The following is a 12,988-nucleotide window of genomic DNA, read 5'->3' as shown; positions in this document are numbered from 1 at the left end:
TTTAAAGGCTTTTTGCTCATCCTCACCAGGAGTACCAGTGAGTATGGAGGGTGCTGTAGTTTTCTTAATATTCCCCTCATATTCTGGGGAGAAAAATCTCTAAGAATGATTTAAAACGTCCAAGTGAGAAAAAAAAAATGGAGATTTAAAGCCTAACTGGGACACGTTGACGGTATTTTCCTCATGACTGAATCTAGAGCATCACTGCAGTCTGCCAGCAAATGGAAATCGTGTTGCTCAGCGTGTCGCCACAGTAATAACACATTGATTTTTTTATTTTTTTTATTTTGTTGGTCCCTTTCAGCAAAATCCATTTGGAACAGCTGGTTCCCTGGGTGAGGAGGAGCGCCAGCGAGCAGGAAACCAGTCGGTCTGCAGCCTGCAGGACTTCCTGCAGCTCGCAGGTCAGACTCACAAGCTGGTGATCTTTGACCTCTACCGGCCGCCCTACGGCCACCCGTACAGTAACAGCTGGATCCAGCGCACTCTGGACGTCCTCTACAACGTGTCGTCCATTCAGTCGTCTCAGGTAAAACGGGCTCAAACCGCAGAGTTTCTGCAGGAAAACTCTGGTTTTACGCCTCTAGTGTTGATTGAAAAAAAAAAAAAAAACACAATGGAAAAAATTCTAATAGGTTATTTAATGTCTCCCTGCTCTAAATTGAAATCATAAATTTATTTCCTGTAATAAAATATATTTATTCATACAGAGACGGGAGAACCGGTGCATTAAGATAAATTAGAATATCATTAAAAAGTAAGTTTTCAGTCAAAAGTGAAAATTTTTTATTTATTACACAGTAATATATTTTAAATGTTTGATTTTAATTATTCTGGCTTACAGATAATGAAAACCCAAAATTAGAATCTCAAATCAGGCCAATAAAAAAAATAACTTTGAATACAGAAATGTGGACTTACTCAACACTATGGCCATTTAATGGTGGGTCTGGGCTCCTTTTGCATGAATTCCTGCATTAATGGCATGGAGGAGATCAGCTGTTGGTTCTGCTGAGGTTCTGGAAGCCCAGGTTACCTTTATAGCGACCTTCAGGTCAATCTGCTTTGTTGGTTCTGGTGTCGCTCATCTTTACAACACTCTATAGATTTTTTTTTACGGCACATGTGTCAAACTCAAGGCCTGTGGGCCAAATCCGGCCCGTCAAAGCAATTTATCCGGCCCTCAAGAGCCAAAAAAGGCGTATCATGTCATAAAGTAGAGGCATATCTCCTTTTAAATAGTACAAAGTGGCTAAAACTTTGCCTCCTGTAGTAAATTTTCTTTTAACTGTGTAGTAACAGCATCCTGCCACTAGGTATCAGTTTTCCCACAACACATTAAAAAAAACCCCAGAAATGTCCAAAAAGAGAAAAAGTGATGCAGAATGATGAGTTTAAAATGTAACTCACCCCAATATCGACTTTTTTTTTATTTTTTTAAGATAAACAGTTTAAATTTGGCCTAAAGGTGCTACTTTAATGTTACTGTGCATTTTTTACATTTTCCTGTGAACTGGAATGAAATTAGGAAATCAAAAGTATCATCTATACACGTGCAACCGGCCCTTTTAGTGTCTTCATGACGCTAAAGTGTCCAGAGTCATTGGACCAGCTTATGGTACCTATGGCAGGGCGGGCCGACACCAAGTCCTGCTGGTAAAATGGAACCAGACAGTTCCATAAAAACTGGATAAAAAAAAAAAAAAAAAAAAAAAAAAAAAAAAATGGAACCAGACTGACTCCAACAGCAGTCCACACCGCGTAAATCTCCACTAAACTCAAGCATGCGCTTATATCAGGTCGAAAGAAAAGTACACGAGTACAGTTTTTCCTTCCACTCGCCTTTCCACTAAAATGCTTGCATGCAGCCATCTGTAAACAGCCAGATCCTTAAACTGTGAATGTTGCCCCCACCCCTCATCTCTGCGTTTTCTGAAAAACTGAATTTTAGTTAGTTGTAAGATATAATTATCAAAATTGACAGAGAATTATTATTGGATTACCGTATTATTCGGACCATAAAGCGCACTGGGTTAAATGGAACTAAAAGTAAGTAAAATTTCCTGAAATCAGTGTATTTTTCCTTGATTTGAGCAGTTAAATAAGACCATTTGCCAAAGGGATAAGATTTTTGGCCTTAAAATTAAAACAATTCATCTTCATCTTCTTATTTTAAGTGCAGGATATCTAATTATCTCATTTTAGGGGGATATCTAATTATCTCATTTTAGGTGTAAAATACTCATTCCATTAGCAAATTGTCTTATTTAGCTGCTCAAATCACAGAAAAGTATACTAATTACAAGACATTTTAACTACTTTTAGTTCCCCTTTTGCAGTGCGCCGCTCCATGTCCACAGCTCACTATCCGTCTCTATCAGGAGGGCAGAGTAGCTGGACTACACTGCTCTGTTTCTAACATAAGGCCAAAATAAACGTAACTTTTATATTGAATTAACTTACTAGGTTTATTGTTGCTAGCGCGTACTCCAGGCTGCCTTACATGAATGCACTTCTAGTTTAGACATTACAGTCAGGCAGTCTGGTAGACAGCTCAGGGGTCCTATCAGGTGGTGACACAGTGTACCGTAATGCTCCTAATATCCATTGAGCTGAGCGGCTTCATTGCTAACCAAAGTCATAGTTACACATTTTAACAGAAATGAGCGCATTGTACCGCATAAAATCAGTAAACACAACGGTTATCTGATATATAAGGGCATCATCAATTCATGATAAGATTTAAAGATTTAAGTGCACCTTATAGACCAAAAAATACGGTATATTTGTCAAATGTGCAATAATGTCGCTGTAGTCTTTATCTTAAAGTCTTTTTGCACATCCTCACCAGGAGTACCAGTGAGTGTAGAGGGTGCTATAGTTTTCTTAATATTCTCTCATATTCTGGGGAGAAAAATTATTAAAATATCACATAAAATCAGTCACTAAGCACAACTTTAATCATATATAAGGCACACCATAAATCTTTGAGAAAATGTAAGTTTTAAAATGTGCCTTATAGACTAAAAATTTGGACTATAAGGCACATTATTTGGACTATAACTTTTACTACTTTAAAGTCGGAATGATTCAGTTAATTTTTCATTGGTTTAAATAAATTAAACATCAATTTGTTCTCCAGACCAGCAGAAACGGTGCGAGGAACAAATGTCATGAGATGAGCTTATTTTTTTTATTATTTCCTTGTGTTTTTAGAGATGCCGCCTAATGAATGATTGTGTCTGTCTTTGTAAGTTCAGGTGCTGTGGCTGCCCTCTGACCTCAGGTCTCTGGTCCAGCAAATGGACCCCGACCTCCAGCAGACGTCAGGGAGCCGCCTCCCTCTAGAGGAGCTGCAGCGTAACCACATCGTCAGGCTGAACCTGCCCTACAGCTCCATGTCGGCCGATCTCGTCAGGTCGCCGCGCCTTTTCTCACTTTAACACCGAGCAGAGGGGGAAAGTCCCGTAGACCCGCGGAGATCGAGTCGTTTCTGTACCAACGCCTCTGCTGTTGTCGCCTGCAGTGAGTACGCAGCGGCGAACATCAGCACCAACCTGTACGTGGTCAGCCAGCCGTGGCTCTACTCGCTGGCCTGGTGCACCGGCGTCCACTCGGTCACCACCAACGCCCCGCAGCGTCTCCGGACCCTGAACGCCCCGCTGCTCCTCATGGTGGGTCCGGCTATAAACGGAGCTGTGCGTCTTCTCTGCAGCTCGTCTGAAGTCCAGCGACTTTTCCCCGTCCTCTTGTTTCAGGACGTTTCTCTCATTACGTTCATCACGGCACAAAAAACGTAATTAATTAGAGCAAAATTATTTATTTGTGTCGTTCAAAACTGGGAATAACATCTTCAAAATAAAGGTTCTCCAAAATGATTTAAAAAAAAATGCTGTTTAATTGTTACCTGACTCCGGCAGATAGATTTGCTCCGCATATCCATCTGGAAACCTTCCGTTGAAGTAATTTTGGGAAGGGGCGAAAATACTGGTTAGCTGATTGGTCTATGTTGGTGATAGACGGGCCAAATGAACCAATCAGATTCGTCGTCGCTCTGTTATGAGCGACGACGAAAACACAACCACAAGCCAAGCTACTCTTGCTGCTGCAAGTAAAGGCTCGTTAGCTCAGCAGAGAAATACTCTGTAATTCCGATAAAACTTGCTCGATAGCCGCGCTAACGCTAGTTTCATCGGCTGAAGCCGCCATGTTCTTTAGACTGAACTGACGCGCTTCCCGTTGCGTCACACCTCAACCCGCCTCAAAGCCAACGCTGATTGGACGTTCGTTTGGTGAACGGCTCCAAATTTTCTTCAACGGAGGGTAGCCAGACTGATCTGCGAGTGAAACCTTGAAACATCGCGAGATCAGGATGGTCTCACGAGGCTAGTTTAATTGTCCACTTAAAACATAATAAAATGTACGGAAAAAAAGTGCATTATAATAAAATGTACGAAACGTCTTCAAACTTCGGGAAAAAAGTCCAATTATTTTGTTTTTTTAACTTTTTTTTTGGACCAGCAAACACGTTTAAATCGGAGGCAACTGGACTTTTAGACTTAGACTTAGACAAACTTTATTGTCATTTTGTATGCACAGAGCGCGTACAGAACAAAATTTCCTTTGCATACAGCTTGAGAGTTTCAGTGAATTGCAGTAGATTTCAGAATAAAGTAACTTTGCAGGATAGTTTCAGGATAAAGTGCAGCAGTGCACTTTTGCTCAGTTCTCACCCAGAAAAACGTTTCGACAGATGCGAGCCACCAGGATTAACTAAGACTATCAGGACCAGAAACAGAGGACCCAGAATTCAACCGAGACGAGCAACAGATGTTTAAAGACAGTTTATTAAAAGTTAAACTGCAGCAGGTCGCGGGCCAGGAAGGCAGAAACTCCTGGAAGCGGAGACAACAGGTTAGTGACCACACAGGTTTCACTGAATTAACCCTCTCACCATCCAGGGACAGTGAGCGCTGGCTGCGGCTGGTGGGTCAGAACACTGACGACTCTGGTTCTGATCCAAAGTCCGGTCAGGGAGACTCTCAGGTGGATCTTTAATGACACTCGGTGGTCAGGGGACAGGCAGAGGGTCAGAACCGTGATAACGACGACGACAGGCAGGAAGCTCAGGGGGAATTTCCAGAATCCGGGATCCGATAGGAGGGCCAGTGTCCGAGCCGGGTGATCCGAGGTCCAGAAAAAATCCAATGCGGAATCCAAGGCAGAATCGGGGCACAGATCCAGGTCCGGAAAGAGGCAGGCTTTCAGATCCGACAGGGGTTAGGCAGGCTCAGAGAATCAGGAGGCAGAACAGGTAGAAAGGAACAGAACGCTGGATTAAACTCACTGAAGGCTCGTAATAATCTGGCACTAGTGTCCGGTCTGAGGGCACTATATAGCAGGTGGTTATAGAAGATTTATAAAGTTATATAGCAGGTGGTTATAGAAGATTTATATAGTTATATAGCAGGTGGTTATAGAAGATTTATGTAGTTATATAGCAGGTGGTTATAGACGATTTATGTAGTTATATAGCAGGTGGTTATAGAAGATTTATGTAGTTATATAGCAGGTGGTTATAGAAGATTTATATAGTTATATAGCAGGTGGTTATAGAAGATTTATAAAGTTATATAGCAGGTGGTTATAGAAGATTTATATAGTTATATAGCAGGTGGTTATAGAAGATTTATGTAGTTATATAGCAGGTGGTTATAGACGATTTATGTAGTTATATAGCAGGTGGTTATAGAAGATTTATGTAGTTATATAGCAGGTGGTTATAGAAGATTTATATAGTTATATAGCAGGTGGTTATAGAAGATTTATATAGTTATATAGCAGGTGGTTATAGAAGATTTATGTAGTTATATAGCAGGTGGTTATAGACGATTTATGTAGTTATATAGCAGGTGGTTATAGAAGATTTATGTAGTTATATAGCAGGTGGTTATAGAAGATTTATGTAGTTATATAGCAGGTGGTTATAGAAGATTTATGTAGTTATATAGCAGATGGATCTGATGAGCGTCAATGAAAATGGCACAGAGCTACACAGGTGTGTCAGGTTTCAGCACTAGTGCCCAGATCATGACAAGACTCCTGGAAAGGTGTCGAAACGTCTAAAGAACGAACTGGGCGAGAGTCCGGCTGCCTCCGATTTAATGCCGTTTGCTGTGGCGAAGGCCCGGATAACTGGGATTTTACACAGGCGATGAACAACACTTTGGTTTTGAATGCTTATGATCGAGAGGATCAATGACTAAAGTCTGATGTGGAGTGAAACCGAACGTCCAAGAGGAATCATGATGCCGTTTGGCTGCAAATACACCATTTCACCATCTGCGTCTCCAGAACGCCTGGGTCAGAGCTGCAGGGAGGACCGCACATTTCCCTTCAACATTTGTTTTTGTTTTGTGAGTTTAACCCAAATTGTCAGAAAAAGATATCTGAGGCAGGTCTATGGTTATGTTGCATAGTTACGCAGTTTTGTTCTGGTTTCTCCTGTAAAAAGAAACTAAATATTAAAGGGGTTGACACTTTTGTCTCCGTGCGTCAGAGTCCAGAAGAATACAACCTGATGTGGATTCTCACTGACGTCGTCTCCTCCGTGTTGGTCGTCTTCATCTTCTATTTTCATAGGTGAGCCGAGATTTCTCGGGTTTATGAGCTGCACACACATCTGGTTTCCATCTGTATCCGGATGAGACAGGGCTGGGAAAAAGCCACGCAGATAAAAAAAAAAGTGTTTTTATTTGCAGATGGCGGGAACGGGGACTGGCTTTCTGCTCGGACAGAGAAACGACGCTGGATAACAGCAGCTACTGCCAAATCAAAACCGGTAACCGTACATTCATCCGTTCAGCGTCTTCCTCTTATCAGAGAGCAGGGCGACAGGACTGGGGGAGTTCTGGTTCTTCCCCCAGTGCGATGCACCGGGGGTCCTGATCAGATGTCAGAACCACCTCTACTGGCTCCTTTCTATGCAGAGAAGCAGCGACTCTCCCTCTGAATAACAGCTCCTGAGGCCGGCGGCTCGTTTTGGCCGCTTATATCCAGGATATCGTTCTTTTGGTCCACCCTAACCCAGACCTCATGGCAATAGGTGAGGGTCGGAGCGTAGACGGACCGGTAAATCAAGAGCTTTGCCTGTGGCTCAGCTCCTTCTTCACCACAGCAGAACGGAGCAGCGCCCCCATAGCTGGAGGAGAAGCCCCGATCCGTCTGCATCTGTTGCTGGTAAAGATTCTCAGTCATCCAGGTCAAAAAAGTTAGAAAACAAAACAATTGTCAGAAAAAAGTCCTGTAGTTTTGTTTTTTAACTTTTTTGGAAAGTCTGCGTCTGTTGCTCCATCACTGCTGAACAAGAGGCTGACCCCTGACCCTGTTGGAAAACACGTAACATCTATTGCGATGCACAGGAGGACAATTTAAAATTGCTAAGTTTAACGGCGGCTGGCTGCCGGGTGCAGTTTGTGGCTCTGCGGCCCTGCAGAAAGAGAGGGTCCTGGGTTCGAATCCTGGGGTCTTTCTGCAGGGAGTTGGGACCCACTGTGCATCCATGGTTTCTCTCCAGCTTCCTTTCACAGCCCAAAAACATGACTGTTGAGGTGCAATCCCACCGAATGCGACCAAGGCGAGTGGAGCGAGGGATTCAGACGTTATCCTCATGTAAAGGCGCGACATGAACAAAGCAAAGCTAAACTGCAAACGGAGACGGTGGACGCACGCATGAACCGAACCGAGGGTTCTCCTCGTCCATTTATTCAAGCACGAAGATGTTTTTTTACATGTTAACTCTTTAGACAACACAGTTAGGCTACCTTAACTGATTTACTGATTGAGGACGATGTACAGAGCGATGGAGCTCCTGTGGTTCGTGTCCCTCGATGCGGGACAGCAGCAGCTCCTCATACCGGGTCCTGGGCGGTACCGGAAGTAAGTACCGCTGCTCCTGGGGCAAGTGGCGGTACTCGTCGACCCGAGTGCATCTCTGGAGGATCCGGTGGACCCAGTTGTTCGGCTTTCCCCGTTAAATACAGCACTCTGACCCACTCAGTGGACTCAAGGTGAGACGGACAGACAAGAGGAACCGGCGAGCGGAGAGATGCTCCTTCTATTTGATGAGGCGGCGAAGCGAGCTGGCTGAGATGTCGGCGCAAATTGTTTGCGAAGAGAGAGAGAGAAATGTGAAACGTGAAAAAACTTGCCTTGTTCGCAGACCTTTAGGTTAACTGGTCCCTCTACATTGGCCTTAGACACAGAGGCGATTCTGGAGTCTGTGGGGGCCCCAAGCAAAAAATCCTAGGGGGCCCTACCGACCAGTGTTCATCACCATTATGCTAGGCTATAAATAATCTGACACCAATGAAAAATTTATTAAATAAAACCTTTTTTTTATTCCAAATGTTCTAAACATGAACAACCTTGTTATTTTGGAAAATATAAAAGAATAAAAGTAAAGAATAAATTAATAAATTAAAATGAATGTATAATAAAATAAAAAACAGTAATTCCTGTCCTGTTGGTGGTGGACGTTGCCGGAACTGATAACAAAAACAGGGTATACTTTGTCATAAAGAATTTACAGGGCATGCTATATGTTATCAATTAAAGTAAAATGTATTGAATTATTAAACTCACAGTTATCAGTGTCATAACATGGAATGGGTGCTCGATATGCCTCTGGTGTCTCTTCCTGCTCATCATGACAACCAACAGGCTGAGTGGCCACTATCCCACTGCAGGTGGATGTTGCTGGAACTGATATGACAAAAAAACAGGGTATATTATCCTAAATAATCTTTTCAGAGCATGTCACATGTTATCGATTGAAGTAAAATAGATTGAACTCACAGCCATCTGTATCATAACTTGGAATGGGTGCTCGATGTGCCTCTGGTGTCTCTTCCTGCTCTTCATGACAACCAACAGGTTGAGTGGCCACTATCCCACTGGATGTGGATGTTGCTGGTACTATAATATGACAAAAAAATTGTGCCATAAATAATCTTTACAATTAGCAATTAAACAGTTACAGTTAACAATTCAAGTGGAACACTGGACTTACAGTTTTCATCAGCATTTGGTAGGGGCACTTTATCCGTCTGTTTTGTTAGAAATTTAAGCAATGATCCTGAGGAGAGATATGAAAGATTTTGTTAAAAATGTTTAATTGTTCTCCTTGGGCATAGCTTTCATTATTCATTGCTATCATAGCATTCACTTAACGCTATAGCTGCTGTCTCACCGTTAGAAGACAAAGTAGCATCATTTCAATGACAGCAGTCATTTACTGTTAATGTTATGCTTAAATCATTATCTGCTCCACTTACCACTGTCTTTCTTTCTTTTTGCTTCTTCTTCTTTTCGCTACCAGATGGATAGTTCCTCTTCATTTTCTTTCAGCTTAGTTACTTAATTGCTTTCAAATTTACTGAACGATAGGCCTACAACGTCACCCATTCGCTAGGCTACGTTCATTTTCATTAAGGGAAGTTATCCACCTGGGCTGGGCTGGGCTGGATTTTGACTGGGCAAAGCCAATGTCAATCAACATTCCATCCAATCGGAATTTTTAAATGCAGTTGTGCATCTCCTCAGTCACTATAGCGTTGCCACTTCATGCTTGCCTACCGGGTGTACAGTAGCTGGCTCTCGGGGGGGCCCCCCCAGCGGCCCGGGGCTCCAAGCAGTTGCTTGGTTTGCCTGTTGACAAGGTGCGCCTCTGCTTAGACATCATTGTGGCACGGTTGCAGCGTAAAGACAATGGATGGATGCCAATGTGGGCATGTTTTTGGTTTTTAATGGTGGATAATTTTCAACTTGAGGAATCTGGAATTTATTCTAAGCTATGCTTCCTATTCAGGTTCTTGAATTTATAGTGAATAAAAAGTTTTAGCAATCGCTTGGTGTTGGGCTTGAAACTGTCCACCAGACAGGTTTAAACTATGAAGATCAGGAAATTAAAATGTGACGTCGTTTGGTAATTTATCGGCTCAAAGCTTTTTAATTCTATGTATTTGTCATAATTTCTTATAGAGTTCAGCAACATCTGGTCGGTCTCAAACTGTCAAACTGAGAAGATGGTCAACCTGGCAACCGTGACCTCTGGACCGAGCCAACCTGGCAACCCCTCAGACCCGGTGACGGAAGATAACGGCATCGATTCTGCACAATCATCAAGTATCATCAGGTTAAATTAAACAGTGATTTTTACCTTAATAAAGTTAATCTGCAGTAAAACTGTTATTAGCTTAGAAATGTGACTGAGACTCTGATATGAGCAAAGATCAATAAACAGTTTAAATCTGTAGCAGACTGGGTTTATGCTCCTTCTGATGAAATAAAGCAGGTTCTATACTGTAAAGATTTTAACCAGTAAATAATAATATTTACCATATTTTTCGGACAATAAGTCGCACTTCTTTTCATAGTTTGGCCGACCCTGCGACATATATAAATTTTAAATGTTAATTCAGACTGACCAACATGAACCAAGTAGTAAACATTATTGCCACAAGAGGGCGCTCTAGGCATGTAAAAACATATCCTGCTCCCTGTACAGCTTAAAAATTAATTAAAACATTAACTTATAAACAACAAAGACTGAACACATGTATGTATGTTGTTCAGTCTGCATTCATGCAGCAGAGCGTTGCGTGATGAAGCTCTAAGAAAACAGACCGAGACAGAACCTGTTATTGGGCTGTCTGTGAAGCTGATAGCCGCTAGCGCTAGCTTACAGCTCTGTTGTCCGGGCGGTTTACAACTTCACTGATGCCGGAATAAAAGTCGTATCAATCAAAAAATGCGTCATAAAGAGGATAAAAAAACATATATAAGTCGCACCGGACTATAAACCAAATTTTTTTTAGAAATTTATTTCACACATTCCAAGACTAAAAACTGACATTTAATCTGGTAAACCAATTTATTAAATCACACAGCTGTATCCACAACCGGCTAAATGACCTGAAACATACCTGGGAGGTTGAATGGAGTAAATTAGCACAACAAGCCACCAACTCCAACCGGGAAAGTTCTCATCAGAGCATTTCGATCTAATTACGCTTAAATTAGACCGTGAGCGTAGCGGTGCTACGTGCTAAGCTAACAGTACGACACAGATGTTTCAGAGCAACATAAAGCTCACGCAAGCGACTTATATTCCAAAAAATAAGGTAATTACTTGCAAGATATCTAAAACAATAATTTTCCAAACTGTTCCTGGCAGAACCTTTTGAGCGTGTCAGCCCTGAACATCTCCCAGCAACCAGCACAGCCGCAACTTTATCCTTCATAATAACACCAGATTTAAAAGAGGAGTGAAACTCAACTTTCTTTGCAAAATGTTATTTATTCAAGTCTACATAAAGTTGTCACATTTTTTTTCAATAAAAGTACTTTGTACATGGATGAAGTCCCCCCCTAAAAAAAAGAGATTATGACTTCTCACTCTAATTAGTGCTAATTAGACACACAATTAGGATGCTCTGAAGATCGATCCTATTGGTTTATAGAAACAAAGCTTTGTGGCACAACTGCAGAACAAACCAAATCACGTTTTCTTTCATCTATTTAAATCCAAATTAAACAGGCGTAATGTTTGTTTCCAAATGTATCTTTATCCAACAGAGAGGAAAGATGGATCTAAAAAAATAATAATTATGCTAAACAGGAAGTGACTGGAAAATAAAGGGCATCTATTACATATTTTTGTTGGAAATGGATGGTTATGTTTTTAATTTCACGCTGTAGTTTACTTTAGGACACAATTTAATCCTGTATCAGTTAAAGGTGTATAAAATTACACATCACATTTTCTATTTACAGATTAAAAAAAAGGAAAAGAAATCCTCTTGTGCACCGTCGTCCAGACTGAAGTGGATTTTATTGCAGATTAGAATGCAGCGTGGAATGTTTTGATCCGTTTCAGGTTATTTTAACTTTTTTTCTTCTAGACTTTATCAACTGTTTTTTACATGCTATAAACACAAACTTCAATGTATTTTAGTGGGAAATCGAGTGGAAGGCCAACACAAAGTGTATAAGTGAAGTGGAAGGAAAATGATGCACCGTTTTCTAACATTTTAGCAACTAAAACCTGCATTTGACTTCACCGTCCCTTTTGGGTTCGTCTCACCAGGTTCTGCACAGCTGGAGACGGGAATGTTCTCTTTCTTCTTTTTTTATAGATCCCGTCTGGTTGAAAGAGAGCTCAGTTCAGTTTTTGATTCTGGCTTTAAACTTTGTCGGATTCGATCTGAACTTTGACTAGGCCATTTTAACATCTGAACCTGCTTTGATCTGAACCAGGGGTGGTCAATGTGCGGCCTGGGGGCCATTTGCAGAACTCCATTGATTTTTTTTTTTAATTATTTATTTGGGGCCCCTGACTGCAATTAAATCATGTAATAAACCTTACCGACAACCTCTGGATGTTGGTAAGGTGCAACGAGCATTTTTGGAAGCGTGATCCATATTCTGTTCATGGTGCCGACCCTAAAATGTAAGAGATTATAAGCCTTAAGGCAAAAGTGAGTAGTTATTTCTAACATTATAAATCCATTTTCTACAACTATCTGACCAATTTGTTTCTTTCATTAAAATCTTCCATCTTTAAGGATGTAAAACTGCACATAAATAATCAAATCAGTGTTTTGGGGCCATGAATATGTTCCTCTTTACAGTTTTGGTCCACATGTCGGGTTCTCCCCAGAAACTGTGAGTCTAGTGGAGGGGCTGTCAGATTTCAACTGTAGGGAGAGAGTTCAAACATTTTTGCTGTTTCAGGTACAAATTGAGGCCATTTACTGCAACTTAAGCTTTCGGTCTGCTCTTAAATATACAACTTAAGATGCATAGGAAGATATCCAACACCAAGTTCCTCTTAAGGTAAAATGAAATGTTGCGTATTGCTAACAATATGTGAAAATACTAGTAGAAAGGTAACATTTGCAAGCAAACATACAATTTTTACCTTCAT

The 12,988-nt window shown here is 41.3% G+C and overlaps 1 protein-coding gene across 4 annotated transcripts in view; it reads left to right on the top strand.

Moving 5' to 3' along the window:
* The window catches only part of LOC105920355 (glycerophosphodiester phosphodiesterase domain-containing protein 5), a 40,825-nt gene extending 30,512 nt beyond the window's left edge, over positions 1-10,313 (top strand). For 3 of the 4 annotated variants that reach the window (XM_036142756.1, XM_036142757.1, XM_036142755.1), the window contains 6 exons: positions 305-529; positions 3,261-3,418; positions 3,527-3,674; positions 6,560-6,642; positions 6,747-6,841; positions 10,042-10,313. In XM_036142756.1, the coding sequence (XP_035998649.1) occupies positions 305-529; positions 3,261-3,418; positions 3,527-3,674; positions 6,560-6,642; positions 6,747-6,841; positions 10,042-10,205 (873 nt within the window). In that variant the 3' untranslated portion in view covers positions 10,206-10,313. The remainder of the gene's footprint in view (positions 1-304; positions 530-3,260; positions 3,419-3,526; positions 3,675-6,559; positions 6,643-6,746; positions 6,842-10,041) is intronic. The other variant, XM_012855938.3, reaches the window with a different exon arrangement.
* The last annotated feature ends 2,675 nt before the right edge of the window (positions 10,314-12,988 follow it).

Source organism: Fundulus heteroclitus, chromosome 11 (assembly GCF_011125445.2).
Source record: "Fundulus heteroclitus isolate FHET01 chromosome 11, MU-UCD_Fhet_4.1, whole genome shotgun sequence".
Lineage (NCBI taxonomy): Eukaryota > Metazoa > Chordata > Actinopteri > Cyprinodontiformes > Fundulidae > Fundulus > Fundulus heteroclitus.
The sequence above is the reverse complement of the archived record's forward strand: the minus strand, read 5'-3'. Positions and strand labels throughout refer to the sequence as shown.